The sequence below is a fragment of the Agelaius phoeniceus genome (assembly GCF_051311805.1).
Source record: "Agelaius phoeniceus isolate bAgePho1 chromosome W unlocalized genomic scaffold, bAgePho1.hap1 SUPER_W_unloc_1, whole genome shotgun sequence".
In the NCBI taxonomy this organism is placed as follows: domain Eukaryota; kingdom Metazoa; phylum Chordata; class Aves; order Passeriformes; family Icteridae; genus Agelaius; species Agelaius phoeniceus.
Window position 1 is genome coordinate 434,473 of NW_027509866.1, and position 24,045 is coordinate 458,517.

The window sequence follows — 24,045 nt, forward strand, 5'->3', positions numbered from 1 at the left end:
AGCAAAAGGAGCCAGAGCATTGCAGCTGCTGCCCTGCAGCCTGGCTGGAAGTGAGCAGCATGGATGGCATCTGCTCTTGCTTTCAGTGTTCTTAGCAAGATGCAGCCTTGGAGCTTTCTCCATCCCAGATTTCCTGGAGGCTGCTGGAACATGTTGGTAGCTGGCTTGCACCCTCCTGAGCACAAGCAGCTTCTGAAATGCTTCCTCAGCACTGCCAGCCAAACAGAGCCATTCTCTGGGAGAACACAAGCATGTGGCTTTGCAGTGGTCCCTGCATCAGATGCCCAACCTGAGCTGTGCTGCAGGCAGCCGCTGCAGTTCCTGTTACTTAAAGCTGATCTGATTTCCCTTGTTGGCTGAGGGCCTCAGTCACCTCTTCTATTCCATGGTGAACCTTTGAAAGGCAGTTTAAAATTTCAAACAGATGATTTAAATCTGTGAATAAGGCCGTGCCCCCTTTCATTGAGATTTCTTTTTAAATACTCTGAAGTTCCTGTGTTTCTGCTGTTTTTTCATTTTGGTTTGTGTTAAATGTTTGCCAAAAGATCACGAATTGTTCATTGGGAACTTTCATGAAGGTCGAGCTCCTCTAATGCCTATCAATATACCACATGCCCATAGGTACATGCACAGGTGTATAGGAAATATGGGACATAGGAAATATGAAATATTCACAATTAGTGAATATGTGAAAAGCAGTTGGGCTGATTTAGAAGAGAAAAGTATAGAATAACTTCTGCTGGAGGGGACCTCTGGAAATCATCTGAGCACACACACTGCTCAAAGCAAGACCAGTGTCTGGGGATTGCAAGGTGCCATTGGGAGATCTGGACCTGTCTTTAGATGCCATACAAGAAAACAAACATACAAATGGACCTAGTTAAAAAGCAGAAGAAAACGACCTATTAAAACTCCCTCCATACCTTATCTTTCCTGCCTGTTGGGTGCAGTAGTGATTCATTGAAAGGGTAGATCTAAAGGATGAGAGCTATCTTAAGGAACAGCTCACAATTAACAGAGAAAAGGCCAAAATTTAGCCTGCCAGCCCCATCTCTTGGGGCAGTGGTTTTCATTTGGTTCTTACAGTGTCAGGCATGTCTCCTTCACAGCTCTTCTATTTGTGGGCTCAGGGTGCAGCTTAGTGACGTTGGCTGACATTCAGAGGAGTCAAGTTTAGCTGTAGAGCTTGTGTCCTTGGGTCTTGGGGAGCCAGGTCTGTGTGAGAGATGACTGCTACAGCAGGAACAGAGGAGTCTGGTGGGTACAGCCCAGGGATGTGGGAGATGCAGGGGCTGATTTGCACTCAGTTTTTCAGTCCTGACAACTGAGTCCTGAATTTGGCTGGATCCTCTTCTCCTGATAATTTGAAAAGAAGAAGACACCTTCTTTCTCAGGCAACCCCTGAAGTCACCCCCAGGAATGTTATTCCCATCCTGCCATCTGAGGGCAGGAGCATGGGAGCATGTAACATGGGGCAGGAGTGGGAATGGAATGGAATGGAATGGAATGGAATGGAATGGAATGGAATGGAATGGAAGGTAGTGCTGAAGCCTGGCCAGGGATTCCCCTTACTGGCAGCTTCTCTGTTTTGATGAAATCTCTGGCAAAAGACTAAGAGAAGAATGCTGTGCCTTGCCCCCAGCAGGCCCTGATGCCCCTGAGCCCCAGCAGAGCTGCAGCAGTGCTGGCATCAGCCCCGGGGCAGGTGCAGGAGCCCGTGCACTGATCTGGCTCTGGGGCTGCTGGGGCCTTGTCTTTCCTCCCCTCCCTCCAAAGTCTCACGTCCAGCACATGAACATTGCTGGCCCAAGGCTTCTCCATCAGCCAGCAGTGATGTTCTCACCAGTGGGAATGGGAACAGCTCAGCCCATAATTACAGCAATAGGTCCTTAATGAGCCAAGCCAGTTCATCAGCTGTCACTGCTGACATGAACAAAGTTCAGCTTGCCAGATGCTCTCTTTGTTTTTGTGTGTGATGCATTCATCACCAAAGTCCCCAGAAGACACTTTGAAGTGACACATTGACCAGCAGCAAAGCACCAAGGCCAGGAACTTTTGATTCCTCCCTGGGGCTGTAGAAGAGCACAAAGCCCAGCAGCTGCTGGGCACAAGCACATTTCCCCTGAGCTGTCCCTGAGCATGAAAGCACAGAGTCTTGTGTTTGTCAGGCAAGAGCTGTTTACCTGGTGGCCAATCCTGATTGCTCCTGGTAAATCCAAAGTGCACCAACACATCTGCATCATTATTTCCAACACATTTCACAGAGTTTCTCTGCTGGGCCAAGCAAACAATTACCAGCCTGCATGACAGCCCAGAGTCGCAGACTGCATTGCTGGTAAATACAAAGAAACCTCCTGTTCTGCTTCCTTGATGTGCTCCTGCTCATGGTGCTTCATTTAGCTGGGATTGGACCCTTCAGACTGTAAATGGCATCCCCCTTTTGGGTTTCTGTGTCACTGTACCGCTCTAATCTGCATTTGCACTCTGAATTTCAGAGTTTTGATTGCTCCTTTTCTTAGAGCAGCTTTCATTGAAATGCTTATAAAAGTTGCCCTTTTTAGGCTAAATCAGGATGTTTTCAAGGTAAAATAAACGAAAGAACCACACTGCAAATTCAACAGTAACTATTCCTTGGTCTTCAAGGAAAAGTTCCTTCTCCCTGTCTGATTCCTAGGCTGTAATCTCCCAGGACAGGTAGTGCCCTAACATTTGCATCTCTTGAGATGAGGTTTATAGGCAGCAGGAAAAGAGAAATTCCTGAAGCAGTCAGTGTCAAATTGTGCATGCAGATAGCTCTGAACCTTCTGTGCTCTTCACAAACCATTCTCTGATGGGATTGCTGGCAGTGGGACCCTTGAGTCTCATTGCAGAGGGCTGGATGCAGAGTATGGGGGAGCTGAGGTAATTTTATCCCACAGGATCTTCTGCGGGCTGAATCTCCTCAGAAGCTGGTCAGCAGCTGTTTCTGATCCTGTCTGTTCTGGCTGTCTTCTGCTGCCTGTGCTTGGTTTGCTCCCTGCTTGCCCAAGGGAGCTGCAGGGAGCTGCAGTGCAGCAGGAATCTCATGGCCAGGTGTCCCCCAGCCCTGATGCCTCTCTTTGTGTTGCAGTCCTTTCTCCGTGGTGCCGGCCACAGGAGCTCTGGGCGCTGGTGACACCGTGCAGGTGACAGTGGCATTTCACCCGCTGGCCAGCGGTGCCCATTGCGGCTCCCTGGCCGTGCGCTGCAGCTCAGGTGAGTGCTGAGCCCTGCAGGGCACAGGACAGTTCTCCACATGGCTCCCTGCTGTCCCATCCCCTGCAGTCCCTCCAGAGGTGCCTCCCCTGCTCAGCTTTACCCCTAAAACAACTGAGAACTCGTTGATCTCTAGGGCATTGATAAAATGGATCCCTTCTGATAGGGCTAATATTTTTTGAATCCTGTTTTGCTGGGAGTTGCTGAGTGGAGGAAGGAGGAACCCTGATTCTCCACTACCGTATGGCTATGCCTGGGTGAAGTTTTCTTTTATTCTTGGGCAGTGCTGTATGTGAGGTGTGAGGTCTCCATCAGATTCTCTCCAATGCAATGGATTTCTTGCACACCTCTGTTCCATATGCTGCTTCTGCATTGGCTTGTCACAGATCCTTTTTCTATGTTGCCCTCTACACATATATTTAGTTTCTGTCTAATAATGTTTTCAGGCCCTCAAGTTCCTGCTTGGTGACAAATCAAGACAAATTTGTCCTCATCCCTGTTTTCCAGGCCATCCATGCTCTTGCAGACCTCTCACATCTGTCTCCTATTTGATTTCTAGACTAAGGAATCCCATTCAGTCTTCATATAGAAGCTGCTCTGTATCTACTAATCTTTCCTTTTTTATTTAATTTGAAATGCTGCAGCTTGGTTTTTGAGATCAGAACAATATAAAATATTTCAAGACTGATGTGGCTGTGGGTTTGGACAGGGAGATGATGATGATGATGATTTTCACAGTGTTCATTTTGTAGTGGTTTGTCACATTGCAGAGCCAGGCTGGTTGTGTTTCCTCGCCTGTGTCCCCTCCTGCTCTGGGCTGTCACTTCACTTGTTCCTCTGGGCCTCCTTTTGCTGCCCACCTGCCCCCAGGCATATTTGCGGGTCAGCAAGAAGGGATCCAAGGGATCAGGAGAGACAGGAGTCTCGTGGGACACCCAGGGTCCTCCAGGGTCTCCAAGCCAGGACTGAACTGGGCTCCTCAGCCCTGTCACCTGAAGGACTTGGATGCAGAAATCCCGGTGATCTGAGTGGGTCACCAGAGCACATGGACCAATCTCCTAGCCCACACTGTCACCTTGGGGCCAAATCTCTACAAACACCCTCAGAAATAAGATGTTTTAGGAGCTGCCCAGGACATCCTCACGCTGTACACACAGAGCTGAAGGATGTGATGAGCATACTGATCCACAGAATGGCTCATTCAGCTCAAAACTGTGACACTTTCTTCTGTGCCCTGTGGTTTGCTCCGTTCCTTGTGCTTCCATCAGCCAGTGAGCTGAGCAAAGACTCCCCTTTGCTTTGTTCCAGGTGAAGAGAGAATCCACACAAAGCTCCATGGAGAAGCTGTAGATGTCAACATTGGGTTGAGCACAAATTCCGTGGAGGTTGACAAGACTTTCATCACCATGTCAAGCCACAGAACCCTGTTCATCGAAAACAGGAGTAACATCACAGCCCACTTCCAGTGGAAGGCTTTTCCTACTGAGGAAGACAAGAATAAAGAGAATAGGAGGTTGGTTTGAAAGATACATTTCCGTGAGATGCATGGCCCAAGACTAAAACTGGGCCTCAGGGGGTGTTGGTGCTTTGGAATGGTTTAGGCCAAGTAAACCATGCCTGGCACTGGGGTGTGTGTCCCTGGGCTTCAGGAGCTCAGCACTCAGCATTTCAGTTCCATTTAAACTCCAGCCAAGGATGGCATTTTGGGAAGGAAAGGTTGATTGCAATGACTTGATTTCCTCAAGTTCTAATTGGGCTTTTGCCTCTCTAATCTTCTTCCTACCTGAGCTGGCAACATCCTTAAACATTTCCTGAGTTGCCAGTCCCTCTTTCCAGAGGTGGTACACCTTCTTTTCTTCCCTTAGTTCCTTCAAAAGTTCCTTGCCCATCCAGGCTGGTTGTCTTCCCCGTCAGCTTGTCTTTCCACACACAGGGACAGTTTGTTCCTATGCCTTCAGGACTTCTTTCTTGAATTATGTCCATCCCTCCTGGACCCCTTTGTTTTTAAGACTGTTTCCCAGGGTACTCTCCAAATCAGTCTCTTGAATCTGCCCTTGAATCTCAGGCTGAATCTGCCCTCCAGAAGTCCAGAGTGGAAGTTTTGTTGATGCCCCTCGTTTCACCAAATATTGAGAACTCTATTATTTCACAGTCACTGTACCCCAGACAATGGTGAACAGATGAAGTTCATTTAGTCATTAGGGAATCTCATGGTGATATCCAGTGCCTGGATCCCAGGGAGGCAGCAGGCTGCCCTGTGGAATGGATCCAGTTGACACCCAGGGCCCTCAGTTCCCCTCAGAAGGGAGTCACCTACTACCACTCCCCTTCTTTTCTTCTTAACACTTGAGGCTGTGATCTGTCTGACAGATGAAGTGCAACTGGGAGACTCTCCAGACAGAGTTTCTTCTTTAGTGTCATCTGCCTGGCCCTCTAGAGCCAGGGCCTCATACATATTCTGTTAGGGCACCTGGATAGGTGTGGGTGTCAGGATGGAATTTTACTGCCTCCCCAGTAGAGACCCATTTCCATTCCCCACTGTCTCCTAGGTCTCCTCCTTCTGCCTGCTCACAAGAAGGGCAGGGCTCCTTTGACTCCTGCTGAGCTTCTCTCAGAGCTGGACAGATGTAACTTCACCAGTTTATTTCTGTTTCACTCTCCCTAATGCTCCTCAGCCTTTCCACTTCTTCCATAGGCTCTGCCACAGGGCAGAGCAGATTGTTCAGCTGCTCACACCACACGCAGGTGTCTTTTGCATATCCTCTGATATTAACACCAGGCTCAGACCCTCCCTGCAGCCAGGGGCCTGGACAGCTGCATCCTTCCTGGGGGGTTCTCTTTGAGTTAGTGCACTCCTGCTGGCAGTAGCAGCAGCAATGGCTTTTCATCATTCGTAAACCATAGCTGGGGAAAAAGAAAGGCAGAAAGAAGAAAGAAAAAAAAAAGGCAAGCACCTCACAACCAGCCAAAAGACGCAACCCACTACACAAGGAGGGTGGGTCGCTGCACCCTTCCTGCTCAGCCTGCTTGTGCCAGCTGCAATGCAAAACCTGAAAAAATGCCATGCAAACTGCCATACTGGAACTGCCATGCCCAAATTGCCATGGCAAGCCCCTGTTTGCTGAGGGTCAGGCTGCTTACACTCCCCAGAGCCATTTTAAATGGCCTGCAAAAGACCAGGAGATTGACCCTTGCCTGCTTGAATGGCTGGCGAGAGGGTCCTTTAGTGCCCTGGGCTTCTTGGTTTTCCATTGTTCTCCATCTACTCACACAGTGTGTGACTTCCATACAAGCTCTGTGTGTCAAAAGAAAAATCCCTTGACCTTCTCTGGTTACTTCCCTGGGCTGTTTATTTCCATTTTTTCCCACGTTCCTGCCTCAGGCTGGACCCCAAGTGATCCTCTTTCCCCTCAGAAGCAACTAGGTTTCCCCAAAGTAAATTCAACCTGGTTTTGGTTTTGTGGGGTTTCTTCCAATTACATCTGTTTTCATGCCAGTTTGTGTCCTAGACTGTCACCAGAACATTTTATTCTTCCTTACTTCCAATCTTAGGCATGGTTGTAGCTCCAAGGCCACTGTCCTGCTGCCAGAGAAGCTTTTGAGATCTCAGAGCAGACAGGACATTTTTAATGAGAGGAGATAGTGCAGGATACGTTCCCTCTCAGGACATTCTACTGCAATGCACTGGGGTGGGACCCAAAAAGCTCTGGCTCATGAAAAGGTCTCTCCAGGAGTTTGCTGTCTCCCTCCTGCACAACAAAGTCCCTTTGCCTCTCAGAGCCTCTGTTTTCATGTATATTGCATATAAAACCTTGAATGTCACTGAAGGGATTTGGTGCCTGAATTAATCAATTTCCTTTGGAAGTGCTCTGGGATGCTCTTGTGAAAGGCAGAGCAGGGAACAGGGCAGGTCCAAAATGGAAGAAACAAAGAGTGATGCTGGTAACACGTAGCTGCAAGCCAGCTTGGTCTCCCCTTCTCAGGGAAGTCCTACTCCATGACCTTTATCTGCCTCCCCCGAGCAGCTCAGTGGTAGGAAAAGCCCCTTGAAGTGGCTGGTTGATTCTCCCTCAGTTTTGGCAGGGGCTTTGAGCCAGCAGGTTCTGCCAGAGGGCTGCTGGCTTTGGAAACCTCTGCTGAGCTTGCAAGTGTGGAGTAAAACTCCCTGCTGTGCCAGTGAACAGCAAGTTATCCTCTGATCTATTTGGGATCCCCATGGCTTGGGGTCAGCCCTTTCTGGAGAGCTGCTGCTGCTGCTCCTCCCCAGGTGCTTTGCTCTCCTGTGCTCCCACTTCTCTCTGCAAATCTGTGGCTCATGAAACCATCTGCTGGCCTTGTCTCTCCCTGGGGCTGCAGGCAGTGTTTGCTGAGGCTGCTGAAAGAGGTGTCCCAGGAAAACTTCCCAGAGGAGAAAGAAACAGAGAAGGATAAGAGATCTTGTGAAGATCGCAGTGCCCTCCTGAGCAACATGGTCCACGAGGAGATGGCAAAGTTGCCAGAAGACCCCATGCTGTTCTCTGATGACGTTTTTGTCATTGAGCCAATGGTAAGTGATAGCTGAGAACATTCTCTTCCTCCTCCTCCTCCTCCTCCCACCCACCCTACTCCCTACACCCACCCCTTCCCCCAGCTGCGGTCACTGGGCAGATCCTCAGCTGGCCCCATGTGCTGGCAGAGAGGACATGGAGTTTCTGGAGCAGCTGCAGAGCTCCCTGCTCAAAGCATTTGTGCCCTGCAGGCTCAAGGCAGGGCTGGGAGCCTGACAAAGCCCAGCTCTGCTGCCAGGCTGGAGCTCAAGGGCACTCTGTGCATGTCCTTGCAGTGTCCACAGGGAGCAGCTATTGTAGGTAGGGGATCTCCCAAAACGTGGTGTGTGGGGTACAGCAGAGACTGTTGGAGCACTGCCAGCTCACACACTGACCTGAAGCTTGCAATGGTTTGCTGGGAAAAGGAGGAGGCCAAATTCGGCCCAAGGTTAATCACAGAAATGCCAATCCCCTCCTGTAACCATGACTTGCACTATTTCTGAGTGTCCCTTCCAGTGTCATCTGTGAGCTTGAAAACAAGGGTGCAAGGTTGAAATGGGCCTTTGGAGTTCTCCTGCACACAGGGACAGAAAACCTTTTCCTTTTCTGTTTGTGCAAGCAAACTGCCATGTGCTCCCATCCAGCAGAGCCCTGATTCTGAGTACTGGCATTGTGAGAGACAATGAATGCCTGGTGTCTGCACAGTGCAAAATCCCTTCTCATCTTGAAGTAAACGCTAGAATAATCCCAACCTCTACTTTCTTTCAAAACAGGTTGAACTAATATTTTTATTTCCAAGGAAGGGGATTACATTCTCTTCTTGCTTACTCCTACGGCTCATCTAAGGCTGAGAGCCAGCAGTGCACAGTGGCAGCTGCATCCCACTGTAGCTGACAGCAGCATGATGTGCCCAAGAGCTCGTGTCAGAGCAGCAGGAATATTGTGGAGAGTGGGAGCTGATCAGCTGAGCATTGAGAGCTTCCAGTGGTGTGTTGAGCTGGGTTTGGAGTGTTTCCTTGGCTCCTTGTGTTGTTCACTCATCATTGATGCTCTAAACAAAGGCTTACAGGACTGTGGATGAAAACAAAAAACATGAAGTTTGCAGAGCAATGTTTTGCTGTCTCTTTCTGCTGTAGGAGGGAGAAATTGGGCCCAACTGTTTGGCTGAAATTAAGGTGACCTTCAAGCCCCTGGAAGCACTGGAGTATCAAAGTGTGGCTTACTGTAGCATCTCAGGTACAGCTCCTTTGCCCTGCTTCTCTCCCCCTCAGTGAAGCCATGGGGGAAGCCTGAGCCCACTGGGCTCCCATGGAAGTGCTGGGAAGAGTCCCTGGTCAGCAGGGCAGTGCTGGCACATTCCCCCTGGCCCTGCAGCTTCCAGGGAGTCTCCTGTGCCAGGCCAGGGCTCAGAATGCTGTGTCTGCCTGACTGATCCCAGAACAGCCCAGGCAGTGCAGGGAGAGGTTTTCATGCCGTGGCTTTGCCAGCATTCCCTCAAAGGCCAGAGAGCTCCAGAGCAGAGCAGCTTCAGTGAACAAGTACTAAGCCCCTGCAGGCCCCTGGCCTCCAGGATGGGTCCATTTGCCATGGATCCATCATCAGGTGGGAGGAGCTGAGTTAGAAATGGGCTCCCTGAGCCTGGATCACCTCCCAGTGCCCAGACAGCAGCAGAGCAGAGGTGGCTGAGCCCCCTGAGCCCAGGGTGTTGGTAGAAGGAGCGGCCTTGGCCAGCACCTGCCTCTTTCCCTGTGTGGGAGTTGTCCCCTTGCAGCTCCCAGTCTGTGCAAATAGAACACAGTGCTGAGTGTCAGAAGGGGAGCACTTGGGCCACAAAATCCTGTGCTCCTGGGCCAGGGAGTTTGGTAATTGCCAAACTCTGTATGAGCTTTGTGCCTGCACTGAATGGATTTCAAAGCTCCTCTAGGTGCATGGGAAGGAAACCACAGAATCACAGTGTGTTAAGGATGGAATGGACCTTAAAAGCCTCTGGGCAGGGACACCTCCCAGTAGATGAGGTAGCTCCAAGCCCCATCCAGCCTGGCTTTGAAGACTTTCAGGGCTGGAACCTCCACAATGCCCCTGGGGAACCTGCTCCAGTGTCTCTTTTTTACCCTCACAGTAAAAAATTTCTTCCTAGTATCTAACCTAAATTTCCTTTCTTTCAATTTCTACCCATTACTCCTTGGCCTGTCACTACAAGACACCAGAGATGTTTTAAACTCAGCAGACTGGTGGCTCCAATTGGAAAGCAGCCCAAGGAATGGGTTAGAAATTAGAAGTCAGCCCCAAGGGATTTCTCCTGAGGGAAGAGAAGGGTGCATATCTTCTCCTGCAGCATCAGGAGCTGCTTGCATCCAGCTCAGAGTCAGGGACTAGCGCTGAGGCAGCCTGGAAAATCCAGTGTGACAGAGGGAATGATTGTACTGCAATGGACATCTCTCCCCAGGCCGTGAGAGCAGGCTGCCCCTGCAGCTCAGAGGGGAAGGCCAAGGACCCTTGGTTGAACTCAGCTCTCAGACTCTGAACATTGGGAACGTTTTTGTCAACACCCCCCATGTCTATGAGGTGAGCAGCAGGGCTTGGGATGGATCCTGATGGCTCCTGAGGCAGCAGCAAGCCTGGTGGAGCTGTGGAATTGCTGCCAGCCTGGGCACCTGTGAGCAGGGAATATTTGATGCACTGCTCAAACCTGGGGGGTCAGAAAGGTGTGTCTGTTGTTCATGAAGCCCAGTCCTTTCTTTGGGGATCATCTGGGAGGTTTCCTGCAAAACAACCCATTGGCACATGAAACCAACACTGGCTCCAAAAGCTGCATGTTCAGAGGCTTTTGTGGCAGGGCCAGACACAAGGCACCTTTGCACCGGGTTGTTCAGAAGCAGCTGGAACAAACTGGCTGCCTTTGAGCTTCAGCCCACTGCCAACAGCTCCCAGTTAAGTGTCCCTGCTTACTCCTGCAAGTCACAGGAAAGCCATCCAGCCTCCTGGCTCAGTGCTGGCCCTTGCAAAGGGCTTGGGAGTTCTGTCCCTTGCTGAGCAGTCCCTCACCACACTTCAGCCTCGGTGCATCTCTGGCTCTAGAAAGACAAAAGTGTTCCTGGGAATAAAGCAAAGGACTTTTTCTACCTATTTGCCTCCCCCCCAATAGAGTCAAGTTTGAAAAAAAAAAAAAAAGAGACCAACTGGAAGAGGTAGAAAATGAGGCACTGCATCATACCAGACACTTCCAAAATCTTGGCTGTGGAAGGGAAAGACATGCTGAGTTTTCTTACCAAAAGATGGTGCTGTCTGTACATTTTGATGTTGATGCCTCATTCTCAATGTGTTGTTTTCATGGTATGGGAAATGGTGAATGAGTAGATGGTGCTGTTGGAGCTGTGCTCAGTGGGGCAGCAGCAGCAGCTCTGGGGTGATTCACTGGGCAGCTGCAATCAGCCCATGTTGCTCTCAGGGCCAGCTCCCAATGAGCTGGGTGCTGCTGAGCAGAGGTGCACTGCTCTGTGTCCATGGGATAAGCCCAGGGTGACTGCAGTTCTGTGGAGTTGCCACTGCTCTGCATGGATACCCAAAGGCAGAACTTGTCCTGTTGTATTTTTTTGACTTTTGCCATTCAGCAGCACAAAGCACCTTCTGTTTTTTCTGGGTGTTCATTGCATCATTAGACAATAACTCACAAGAAGGGAACAATCCACACGTATTTCCATTTTGCTTTCTTGCTGCTGCAGGTGAAACTGATGAACCAAGGAGCTATTGATGCTCCTTTCATCTGTATCCCTTCAACCACCAACGTGGGCTTCTGCTTCGAGTTTGCACCCAAGAAAGGAATCATTGCACCAGGTGGGATCCAGATTATTCTGATCTCCTTCAGTGCCAGCATACTGGGGAAGTTTGAGGAAGAATTCCAGTTCAGTGTGGTTGGATCTCCTACACCTGCAATCCTGACCATCAAGTAAGGACCCTGGGAGCTGGGTGGGCACATCTGTGGCTGTCTCTGGGACATCCCCCACCTACCTCCTTTTGGGCTGGAGCAGAGAAAAAAAGTCTGAATCTCTGCTCTGTTGCTGGCATTGCTTTAGTGTGAGGATACCTCCTGCCCTGGGTGGTGCCTGGGAGCTGGAATGACTCCTCCCTGCAGGGATCTCCCTGTGCCTTGGGCCATGGCAGGCAGTGGGATGGATCAGCTTTGGGCAGCAGCTGCTCTGGGATGTCCCAGCTGAACACCCAGCAAGGCCCCCAGGGCTCTGCAGATGGGCCAGCCTGGGTGATTCTGCAGCAGCAGCAGTGTTTGTAAAACCTTGTGTGAATAATCCATGCCAGATGGGCAGCAGCAGCCTCAGCTCAGCTCTCATGGCCATGCTGTGGGGCACAAACCGTGCTCCCAGCTCCTGTGCACAGAGTGCTCTGGTGCCTCCTTTGCACAGCCAGCAAAGGGCTGATGTGGGAGTCAGGGAACTGTGCAGCAGGAACTGTGCCAAGGACTGGGGCACCATCCCGTGGGCTGGTGCCATGGCAAGAGACAATCCTGGCCCAGCCAGAGGGAGAAGGGCTGATCATAGGGGATGCAGAGCTCAGTCCTCAGCACTACAGCAGCGTGAGGCCTTGTCCCTGCCAGCCAGAGCCATGTGCTGCTAGGATAATGCAGGGGAAGCAGGAGAGCTGATGCTGGCTGCTCTGCAGCTTTGCAGCTGGGCTGCTGCTCTTGGGGGGCACTGGCTCAAGGCAGTAAAGAAATGAAAGCAATCTGCACTGGATGATACCAATGAGATAAGGGAGATGGATAAAAAAGAACAAGTTATTACTTAGCAAGAGAAAAGTGGTGAGTAGGTGTGCCCATAGTGGAGAAACAATGATGCTGGCTTTGTTTTTGGAGGAAAAGTGCTGCTTTTTTCTTTTGGAAATCAAGAGGGAACCTTTCACCATCAAAGAATTGATTCTCCTCTGTCCCTCCCGCAAAGTGGTCATGGGGTGTTTGTGCATAAGCAGCTTTCTCCTGGAGCAAGGGCAGGTGTCTCTTGTTGAGATGTGCAGAGCAGAGCCAGGGGCAGTCCTGTGAATACAACACAAGGCCCAGGTCACTGCTCCTTGATTTGGAACCAAAAGGCAGAGTGGGCATTGATTGGCATCAACCATGAAATCAACTGGTGAGTGTTGTGCAGCTTCAAGTGCTGATTTCAGTGGATGTTGGTGGCTTTTGGAGTCTGTCTGCTGAGTTCAAGGACAGGGGAGGTGCTGTGCTAGATTCAGGACAGCCTTGTTTGGTTGTTGAAGCTCTTGCTCTTGGCTGAGCCAGCTGGGGCACTGCTGACAAGCTGGTCCTTTCCTCTAGGATTCATCTGTCCCCTGGGTAGAACTGTTGCTGCTCTTTCCAGAGGATGTTTGGGGCTTCCCTGGCTTCATGTTTCAAAACTGTGTCTAATGATTGTGTGGGTCAAACTCTCCTGAGAAAGCTCCTCCATGGGAACAGCAGTTGCAGCTGAGAAGGAGCAAAGCAGGGAACCTGTGGCTGGAAGGGCTGCTTACAGAAGTTTGTGGGGACACCTTGATGTCCATCCCATTGCAGATGGGGAAACTGAGGCACAGAGCCATGTCTGGGGGTGTGTTCAGGGTCCTTCATGGGACCCCCAGCAACTCGAGGGCTTTTTCTGCCTGCCCTGTGCCCAAAGCCCCATCAGTGGCTGTTGGCTGCTGGTTACTTGGCTTTAGCTGCCTCCATGGGCACCATGCTGAGAACATGGTGGTGTGTTGATTTGAAACCCATGGTGCCCCTGACACCAGGTTTTATGCCTCTGAGCCACGATAGCCAGGCCTTTGCAATTCCTTTAACCAAGCCATTTCCTCCTCTGTCCTCGCCATCCAGGGGCAGCGTCACTGAACAGACTCCACACTTCAAGGTGGATAAGCTCAGCTTTGGTGACGTCTCCTTTGGTGAGTGTTCCCTGGGCTTGGACACAGCATGAGGGATCTGTGCATTCCAAACTGGAGCACTTGAACATAAAAGCATTCATCACTCATGGTCTGCCACAGCAGCCTCTTCAGGGTGTGAACTCCAGGGCTGCTGGGTGCCTCAGGCAGCATTTTGTCATTGTGAGATCAAATAGAATCAAGGAATAGAAAGTCAGTATTTTCTGGTGTCTCTGACCTGGTTTAAAAGACAGATGTCTGCCAAGGAAGGTGGGAATCTTCCTGCAATGGAAAGATGACCCCTCTCCCTCCAAGTTATTATACCTTTGAAATTGCAGGGCTTCCAGGGAAAAAGATGGGAAAAGGAATAACAGTTCTTTACTGGAATATATCAGCACAAACAACAACACAACAACAGAAGTTTCCAACCCACCAAGTGCTGTTTCTCCCCTTTGGTGTAGTTATGATCACAGGCAGGAGGAGCTGTGGAGAAAGGAAAGGGAAAGGGAAAGGGAAAGGGAAAGGGAAAGGGAAAGGGAAAGGGAAAGGGAAAGGCCCTACAGTCAAAACCCCTATCCCCCTTCCCAGACCAAGGGGAACATTCACTACGAATCCTAAACCCATACCAATAAGTTCATGAACTTTTTAAAGTTGCCTTTCCTGAGCTGCTTCTTCCCCATCCTGCATCACCACTGAGGCACTTATTAAGTTGCCGTTTGAATAAACGAAACAAGAAAGGCAGCAGCAATCACAGTGGCCACTGTGGGTGGGAACTCATGTTAATATATCCTGAAAACGGGAGTGTTGGCAGACTTAGCAGAGAATTTTACAGCTTGAATTTTCAGAGTAAATGCTCAGTCTGGGTGCACACTCATCACTGAGAAATAACTGGTGCTGGTTTGGGGCAGGTGAGGGAGCTCCTCCACATCAGAGAGAGAGAAGCTTGCAGTGTTCAGCAGGGCTAAGAGTGGGCATTTTCAAGGCTGCAGTCTGGAATCAGTGTCCAAGGGAACTCAGTATCAATTAATTCCTCCAATCACACTTTCATCCTACCAGGATATTCACACCAGGAGTCATGACATAACTGGGGCCTAAATGGATATTTGTGTCCTTTTCCTAGGCTCTCCCTACACCAAGACCCATCGCCTCCCTAACATCTCCCCAGTCTCCCATATCACCCTTCGGGGACAAGCCCACTTCCCAAGACTCCAAATCCAGCCCAGCACCCTGGAGTTTGGCTGCATCGTGGGTGGCACTGAAGAAGTGCATTCTCTGGAGATGACCAACTGCAGCTCACTCCCTGTCCAGTTCCACTGGTCAATCTGCTTGGACAGCCAGGGGAACAGGTCGAGGTATGCGCACCTTTGCCCTCTCCTTGAAGCTCTTCTTCCTGGTGCCCTGTTTGTACTTGGCAAAGAACAAAGATGTTTGCCTAGGATCCAACAGACTGCTTCTGGCTTCTCCTTGTTCAAATAACACTGACCAGCTGTAATCAGGCTGGTTGCTCAGGGAATAGTTTTTCCACCAGTTTAGTGCTGCATAGCCCCCATAGTGGTTTCCCCTGGGAAGGAAAGCTGGGGTGAAAGCTGCTTTCTCAGACCTCTGTGGCCTGAGGCAATGTCCACCTTGATGAAAGGCTCCTAGTCTCAGCTCCCACAGTGCTGCTGGAGGCTCTTTTGGCCCCTCTGCTTTTGGATGGGTCGTCTCTGCAGGAGCTGCTCTCTGCTCCTCACCTTCCTCCCTGGCATTGTGCTGGCGGATGCCCAGAAAGTCCCAACACCAGAGAAAGAGCTACTTAGTGCCTGGGCTGATGCTGAACATCTTGTTCCCTTCCCTTTCCTTCTTTTCTGAAACAACTCCTTTAGTGCCAGGACAATTTCTTTCCCAGGGGTCAGCTTTCAGTGGACACCTTGGATTCTTCACTCTTTGTTACTCATTTTGACATTTCCCCTGCAACATGTCCCTTATGGGTTCTGTGCTGTTTGACAGCAGGACTTGTTCATCACATCATCTCCTATTCCTGCCTCCCTGAGAGTTTCTACTTTAGAGTGAAAAATGGCATTATCTGGGCACCATGGTTCTTTGAGGGAAGTTGCCTCAAGCCATTCATTAAAACTAAAGACAGTGGGATAGATGATTAGGGGTCTCTTGGGCGTTATCATGAGACTGACCCTCATCCAGAAATGAAACCCAGCCTTAGATAACAAGCTACCAAGCTAAAGACAGTGATTCTTTGGGGAGCAGGTCATTGCAGGCCCTGAATGCCTGTCTGGGAATGGAGCACCCAGGTCATGTTTGACTGTGTGGGGAGCACTTGCAGCTCAGCAGGGTGACAGGCAGGCACGGCTCAGCTGTGTCCCTCGCGTGGCATTAGAAACACAGAGTTACCCCGAGGACCTGCTTCAATTTAAAATGGGGGATGTGACCTGAGTCACCTGGGAGTATTGGAAAATGTCAACCAACCCCCCCCAACACTGTCAGGGAAACATTCCTGATAAATCCCTGGTGGAGCTGCAGAGTGTCTGGCCTTGGGCACTGTGGGGGCTGTGCTGGCTCGTCACTGAACGGGTCCACCCCTTGCTGCCTCAAATCTCACCTTTTTGCTTGCCTTCTCTGTCTTTCCCTCTCCCACTGTGCTTTTTGCATCCCCACAAGGTGTTATTCCCTGTCTTCTGTAGTTCCTCAATGCAGCAGTTACAGCTCAGTGTCATCCCTGGGCTGCCTTTAGAACAGACCTGCTCCAGCCTGGATTGGGAAGGGCTGGATCCAACCATTTCTCAGTTCAATGTGCCAGCACCCACAGGGGCTGCATCCTGGCCAGGAGCTGCTCGTGCAGGTGTCCTTCCCTCCCACTGCAGGTCCCTGTTCATAGTTATGTTATTTTCCAGATATGAGCTCTACCCACTTAAATTCAAACCCCAACCACCAAAGGAGAAGAGAAGCACTTTGAATTGCCCGGCATCTCGATGGAGACACATCAAGATTGGAAAGGAAGAGGCAGCCACAGCCCTGAAAGAAGAGCAGGATTTTGCCCAATCTTCAAGAGCAGTGGTAGATTTTCTTTACATCTACTGGTTGTGTTGGCTCCCCAGCTTGCCACCACCAAGTCATGCTTGTCCTGAGCTCCCTTTTTGCTGCCCTGCTGTGCTGTGCCCTGACAGTGGGCTGGGCAGCAGGGCCCATGGCTGGGTGTGGGGTGTGTGGGAGGGAGAAACAGGAGAGTTTTCCTTGGAGAAGCCTGCTCAGATCCTACAGGCCTGTGCTGAGTGTGGGATATTTTTGCCTTGTTTTCTTCACAACGTAAGATGAGGCTTTTATCTCTATCATGATGGTAACACCTCCAGCTTCCTTCCCAGAGCAAGCTGGGATGAGTCCTGATCTCCATGGAGCCTCTTCCCAAGGCAGCCAGACTCCCTGTTTGCTGGGCTCTGCTTTCACCCAGAGCTGCTATGGCACTGCTGGCCCTGAAGCTGTCTTACAAAATGAGACTTTGCAAAGTGGCTGTCTCTTCCTCCTAGCATAGAAAATGGCTTGTTTTTCAGGTGCCAGCACCAACTCCTGAACACACTCACCTCCCACTAGGGTTGGCAGGAATCATGTCCTCTGTGGATGTACTGTGCACTCCCCTCAAAGTGGAGAAGATAAGAGGGAATCTGTCTCACTTGTCAGTGTGGCAAGCAGGGCTGCAGCTCCCAGTCCCATTGGCAGCCCTCAGCATTGCCCACAGAGGGGCCACACATCCCTCCAGGCCCATCACAAAGTGCTTCTGAAGCAACTGGTTCTTGGAGAGGCCATGCAGGAGATGTAGGGCTGCCTAAGGATGCTGTGCAGCACCTGTGGAAGGCATTGCTCCCCCTGGACCTCCTCAGGTGGTTCATAGGAAATTTTTGCAGGAGTTTTTGCTGTAGAGAAAGCAGGCCATAAGTTGTGCATCAGAGAGAATTTCTACTGCCAGGAAACATCCCAGTTCACTTTAATGTAGTGTATAATTAATGCATTGACCCATGAGGATGGGAGAAGATTTTCCCCATGGTCCCTGCACTGGTCAGTGGCATGGATGCAGGATGAGGTGAGGGTGATTCTGGCAGTGTTTGGGGAACAGGCCCCTCTGGCTACAGCTGCACTTTGCTCCAAGATGCTCTTCTGCATCCATTTCCACGCTCAACACCTCAGTCTCTCCTGTCCTCCATCCAGGCTTTCAGTATCATGCCGCAGTTGGGTGTGCTGCAGCCAGGAGAGAGACAGAAGGTCTCCTTCACCTACTCTGGCCACCTCAGCATCATCGCCGGTGCCAGGGCGCTGTGCTGCGTGGAGGGAGGCCCCACCTACGAGGTGAAGCTGATTGCCTCACGTGTCAGCTACTCCCTGAGCCTCCGGGAGATCAACTGTGGCTCTCAGGTACCACACACGGCCCCTGGCACAGCTCCTTGCCTCAGAACCACAGCCAGGGGGTTCCTGCCCACCTCGGACCAGGGCTGCCTCCCCTTCCCAGCCCCTTTGTTGGCTCTGGGGCTTGGAAGAACAGCCTTTGAGGGACACATCTGGCATCCAAGGTGCTTTAAAATGGCCATCTCTAAAAATATTGGGAATGCCTCTCTTTCAGGGTACCTAACACTGCCTCCTGAGCCAGGCAGGGTCCCAGTGGGGATGCTCTGAAGGCCATGTCTCTGAGACATCCCTCTGCTGATCCACGCCTAAAGCCTGACCTCCAAGGAGATGCTCTTGTCTAAAGCTCTTGCTTAATCCACAAATAATCAAGGAAAGAAGTTGGGCTTCCAGTCACTATAGTTGGAGAGACTGTCCCAGAATAATCCCCACTTCACTCTTTTTCAGTTGAAAGCCCACAGATATTTCCAGCTGCTGGCCCTGTCTGTGTTGCCCTGTGTGAGTCCCTTGTTGCATGCATGTTGCTTGCCAATACTTGCATGCAGGTGCCTTTTCTCCTGGAATGCCTCAGTGCTGTCTCTGTTTCTCCTGGTTGTTGGTGACCCCTCAGAGTGCAGAGGGCCTGCATCCCCTCTGTTCCCATTTATTACTGGCCCTCACGTGGTTGTTACCACACCTCTGTGTGCTGCCAGGGCTCCCTGGTCCTGTGCAGGTGCCCTGTGCCTGGGGGTAGGTGCCCTGTGCCTGGGGGTTCCCCAGGCTCCCAAGTGCCCCTATCTCCTCCCTGGTCTCTGCTCCCAGCTCCCAGCAGGATGTGTCTGCTTTCAAGCCCAGGAGAGAGGAAGGAGATTCCCAGCAGCAGGCCTGGGTCTGTAACTTCCCACTCCTGTGTCTTCCCTCCAGATGTTTAACGAAGTTGGTCACAGCAAGGTCACCCTGGAGAACACTGGCAAGATTGAATTCAACTGGGTGCTAAACCCTAGCACTGCAGACAAGCATCTGCCTGGTGTGTTTCTGGTCAAGCCCACCACGGTAAGTAGCACAAGTGATTGACCCCCAGCCCTGTGTCAGGTGGCCCAGGAGAGTTTTAAAGGGAAAAAAAGGTGGGGGGTGGGGGGGGTGGCATAAAAGGGGGGAAAAAGTCAGAAAGGAAAACCGAAACCCAGCCATGAGAGAGAGAGGGCTGTAAGCAATTTCTGCTGGGGGCAGAGAAGGTCCAACAAGTGCTCTCTGGATAGACTCCTCCATGGCCTTGGCTGGTGGGTGGCTCTGCTGTCACAAGGCAGACACCGCTTGGAGGCACAGGTGTGTTGGTCGCTGTCTGTCCTGCTCTATGGGGACTAGAGGAGAATTCTTTTGGATAGATTTCTCGGACGAAAATAAGGCACAAACGCAGAAAATATTATATCTGAAATTTGTTTCTCGATAAAGAGAGGGCATGGTCCCGACCAGAAGGGGATAGAAAAGAGAGCAGAGAGAGAAAATGAGAAACGGAGAGAGCAACAGAGGACAGGGACGGAGCATTACCGCTAGAACCCTGGGGCGCTCTGTCGGGTCCTGCTCAGCAGATGGAGCAAGTGCGCTGCCAGCCGCAGCGAGCGTGTGTGCCCCGCTATGGCGGGCGGGGCTCCGTGGGCCGGGCAGCGGGGCCGGGCTCCGTGGGCCGGGTAGCGGGGCTGAGGCTCCATGGGCCGGCAGCGGGGCCGGGCTCCGTGGGCCGGCGGCGGGGCCGGGCTCCGTGGGCCGGCGGCGGGGCCGGGCTCCGTGGGCCGGCGGCGGGGCCGGGCTCCGTGGGCCGGCGGCGGGGCCGGGCTCCGTGGGCCGGCGGCGGGGCCGGGCTCCGTGGGCCCGCAGCAGGGCCAGTTGTCCCGCAGGCTGCGGCCACCGGGCTCAGCAGCCGCCGCTTGTCACGGTCGGGGCGCGGCGGCGGCTCCCTCGGGGGAGCAGCGGAGCACTGGGTTGCGGTGGTGAGCGGGGAAGCGGCGAGAGCAGCGTAGACAGACAGGGAAGAAGTGGCTCTGCAGGGAGCCGGACCCTCCAGGTGCTCCCAGCCCAACAAAAACCCCAAAAATGGCGGGGAAAAACTGGCAGTGTTTTAACTGCTTTTATATGCTAAGGTTCCCCCCATAACTCAGCCCTTTTAGGAAGACTCTTGCTCAGACGGGCAAAATTTTCCCGGGCTTCGGGGTCTGCCCACCTCCACGGGGGTGGTCGCTTGTAGCCCCCCAGGCACGGAGCCTGCCTGCATTTTCTCCTAGCGATCTCCTTTACACGTGGGATGTATTAAGGCTCCCAGCATGTGTACAGCCCCTCTAGTAATTTTTCACCCCATGTCAGAAAATGAATTTATAACATATGTTGAGGCATAACTAAAAATTTAATTGGTTCCTCACAGTCACTCTGGGGACCCCGATGGCTGAGATCTCAGGCTGTGCTGGCACTGGAGCGTTTCTGAGGGTCACCTTACCCAGGCTGTGTGATCACACAGGACATTGTCCGTGGCCCTGCCTCCCCACTGCCATTGCTAAAGCACCACTTACATGTTCCTCACGAAGGCTTGCTGGTCCCTGCCTCCTCCAGCTTTGCTGCTGTGCAGCGGCTTTGTGGGGCAGTAGCGGCTTTGTGGGGCAGTGAGGGCGCCAGGGAGCAGCGGGACTGGAAGAGCAAGGAGAAAAACTAGCAGCATCCCACCGCTGTCCAAGCTTCTCAGTCCTGCCTGCATGTCTTTGAGCCGAGGCAGCGCTCCTGCCTTTGTCCCTCCTTGCAGTGGGAAGAGGAAGCCGATTTGCTTTCCCATTTCTCCATGCCTGTCTCCTACAAGGGATGAAAGGAGCTGGTGGCCCAGTTCAGTGTGAGGACTTCCCATCCACAGAGGCAGCAGAAGAGCCTTTTTTGTCGAGGCGGGCTTTTGCTGGCAGAGGGCAAACTGCATCAGCAGCAGAGCTGTGCTCACATCAGCCTGTGCTGGGGCTGCAGCCTTATGAGCCCTGGGGAGGACACACTGCACCCTGGGGTCGGAGGCTCGACCTTTTGGGCACAAGGAAGGCAGAAGATGTGAGAAGCGAAGCCCACGCCTCAGTTAAAATTTAATAAGAGACAATAGGGAACAAAGTCACTAAAGCAGAAATAACAGCACTGAGTGCTCAGCTGCAGCCAGAGGCAGACCAGTCAACACAGCAACAGCCCTTATATACCCTGGGTATTGCATCAGCCTAATACATATTTACAAGTCGTTATACATATTCAAACATTTTAACCTAGTTTCTCCTCTCTCCCACCTTTTTGGAGCATGTGCAGTTGTCCTAGTGATGGTCATTTGTTGCTTTTCAACATATTCAACAGATTTCCATTCCTTCACTTGTGAAATGTTAATATTACCACAACTCTTCGCCAATATTGCTATCACAAAAGAGCTCTAAACTTTAGCAAAATTTCTTTTACAAAAGTCAACATTATAAAAGAAATAGTATTTACTCTAACAGTTGTGAAAGCCAACACTGTAATACCTTTATCATGAAGGTGATGTGGTCTGATGGTTTCTTCTAGATGAGAACCTGTCTGCTCAGCCTGTCTGTCCCCTGAGCCATCCCCATCAAACATTCTGATGCATTCCCTCCCTCTTTTCCTATCCCTGCAGGGCTCCATTGCACCTGGCAAGAAGCAAGTGCTGAAATTCTCTTACCTGCCAGCATTACCAGGAGCTTTCAGCAGGATTTACCAGCTTCAAGTGGGTGACCTGGACCCAGAAAATATCTTCCTGAAAGGAGAAGCGACGTGCCCCATGATCAGTGTGAACCTGCCTTGGACCATCAAAGGTAGGCACTGCCTGTCTGCCCCCAGGAAGGGCCCCTCTGGTTTTGTTCCCTGCTCTATGCCCATAGGGCAGCTCATGCTCACCTCCACCAAGACTGGAGGGTTGCAGGATTCCCAGACCAACTCAAGTCCTTTGGTTGCTTCATGAGTCTTGAGCAGAGGATCCCATGTGGGCTTTGTCCTGGGAACTGTCCTGCAGAGCTTGCCAGCACATCTGGCAGGGTCCTGAAGGATGATGGCGAGCGTGAAAGGCTTGGGAAAGCTATAAGAGAGGCTGGCAGGGCTTCTGGCAGGGTTGGATTTATGTGACATTGCAGGGGATGAGATGCTCCTCTGTGGGAGGGAAATGGGTCGGAGCGAACACGAGGATTCAGAGAGGAGCAGCAGCATCCACTTTCTATAGGTGGATTGAGGGATTTCTTTCTGGAAGGAACCAACGTTGGCAGGTGGGGACTTCCCAGCTTCAATGGGACTGGCACTTTGCTCACACTTCTCTTTGTGGATGTTTTCTTCCTTCAGAAAATAAAAAATATGAGAAGCCACTGAAACAGCCCGTAAAACACCTGCAACAGTACAGTCAGAGGAATAAATCAGAAGTCCTTCAGAAGAAGACTCAGAGCCTGACGACTGAGACCTTGAAGTCTCAGACCCTGAAAGCTCAGACCCCGAAAGCTCAGACCCCAAAGACTCAGACCTTGGAGACTCAGAATCTGAAGACTCAGGACCTGCAGCCCCGCTTGCTTGGCTCTGGCATTGCAGTAAGAACAGCTGCAGCCCCCGTTGGCACATGCCACCTTCTCCATGTCACTTGAGCCCCTTGCAGCCCACAGCAGCTTCCTGATGCCCTGATGGCACCTGGGATCTCCTTGCCCACTGACAACCATGGGTCACCTAGGGCTGCCCCTCTGCTCATGGTCTCCTCTGGGCTGCAGCAGCTTGCTGGCTACCCCAGGGAGAGATCCTGAAGGCCATGCTCCAGGGATGGAGTTGATGGTGCTCTGAAGGAGATGCAGGTCATTGCTGGGCAGTTTGTTGGTCCTGACCCAAGCCCTGCCAGATTTACAGCCCTTAACAGCAGCTGCCTGATTGTGCCCTGGGGCGGTACTGGCAGTGCTCATCTCCAATAGGCACCAGCTTGGTCCCGGTTCCCTTTCAAGACAGTTTTTGTCTGAGCTGCCTTGGTTCTGGCTGGGGGCAGGCAAGTATCTGGAGCTCTGGAGGGTTCCTGGCTTGTCTGTCTGCCTGGCCAGAGCAGCTTTGCTAACAGTGTCTGGGCAGGCAAAGATGCTGGAGTTACTTCCTTGGACATGAGGTCCTGGCTAAGAGAGCAGGAGGTGTCACAGACACTGAGCAGCCAGACAGGAGGAGCCCACACCCCCTCTCAACAAGGGCAGAGTGGGATCCTTCCTCAGGTGCAAGATGGGCCTTGGGAAGGACCTTTGCTAACCAGCCACTGTCTTCCCTTTCTCAGCCAAACACTCAGCTGCAGATAAAGATGATGAAGATGCTGATAGAGAAGGCTGCTCTGGAGCTGCAGAAAAAGCTCACATCCCATCCCCGGAAGAGCAGGTTCCCTGACAAGGAGCTGTGCCAGAGCCTTGTCAAGTGAGTAGGGACTCCCATCCCCATCTCCAGGTGCCCCGTGGGAACACCCAGCAATGTCCCCTTCTCCCGAGAGCTGCTTGGGTCTGCAGAGCTGGGAGCAGCCTGGACCCAAGCAAGGGTCAGGTCCCTGTGGCTGTGACACACTGCACAGGAGCAGTGGAGTGTCCTCCCTTCCCCAGCACCACGCTGAGCTTTGGCCCGCTCAGCTCCCCAGAGGTGTGGGGCTCTGTCCCTAGAGCTGGGGACCCAGTGCAGATCTTCAAGCCCTTCCAGACAGCATAAATTCTGTCCCTGCTGCCTAGCTCTGAAAGAAAAACCTCCCAGCTGATGTTTTGGTTCCAACTAACAGAGCACACTAAACAAAAGGAGAAGGGAACTGTGGCTGTCAGCAAATGTTTTAACACCCAAAATCAGATGGCTTGAATCCTGATGGGGTGACAGGGCTTATCTAGGTAATGTGGTGGGTCCCTTTGCACCATCATGAGGCAGCACAAGCACCAGAGGCTTCAATTCAGAAAGAAGCTCTGCACAACAGGTCATGTGATCTGTTTGCAGAACAGTGATGATTTCCTGTGCAGGCAAA

At 51.7% G+C, this 24,045-nt stretch overlaps 1 protein-coding gene across 1 annotated transcript in view; it reads left to right on the forward strand.

The window, feature by feature from the left end:
• Positions 1–24,045, forward strand: part of LOC143692425 (hydrocephalus-inducing protein homolog) — a 57,433-nt gene that overhangs the window by 11,411 nt on the left and 21,977 nt on the right. Inside the window, exons 5-18 of the mRNA XM_077172659.1 lie at positions 3,110–3,234; positions 4,543–4,747; positions 7,591–7,780; positions 8,897–8,996; positions 10,207–10,325; positions 11,483–11,706; positions 13,615–13,682; positions 14,779–15,010; positions 17,861–18,056; positions 18,948–19,076; positions 19,613–19,711; positions 21,682–21,859; positions 22,377–22,615; positions 23,329–23,462. Of these exons, the coding sequence (XP_077028774.1) occupies positions 3,110–3,234; positions 4,543–4,747; positions 7,591–7,780; positions 8,897–8,996; positions 10,207–10,325; positions 11,483–11,706; positions 13,615–13,682; positions 14,779–15,010; positions 17,861–18,056; positions 18,948–19,076; positions 19,613–19,711; positions 21,682–21,859; positions 22,377–22,615; positions 23,329–23,462 (2,238 nt within the window). The remainder of the gene's footprint in view (positions 1–3,109; positions 3,235–4,542; positions 4,748–7,590; positions 7,781–8,896; positions 8,997–10,206; positions 10,326–11,482; positions 11,707–13,614; positions 13,683–14,778; positions 15,011–17,860; positions 18,057–18,947; positions 19,077–19,612; positions 19,712–21,681; positions 21,860–22,376; positions 22,616–23,328; positions 23,463–24,045) is intronic.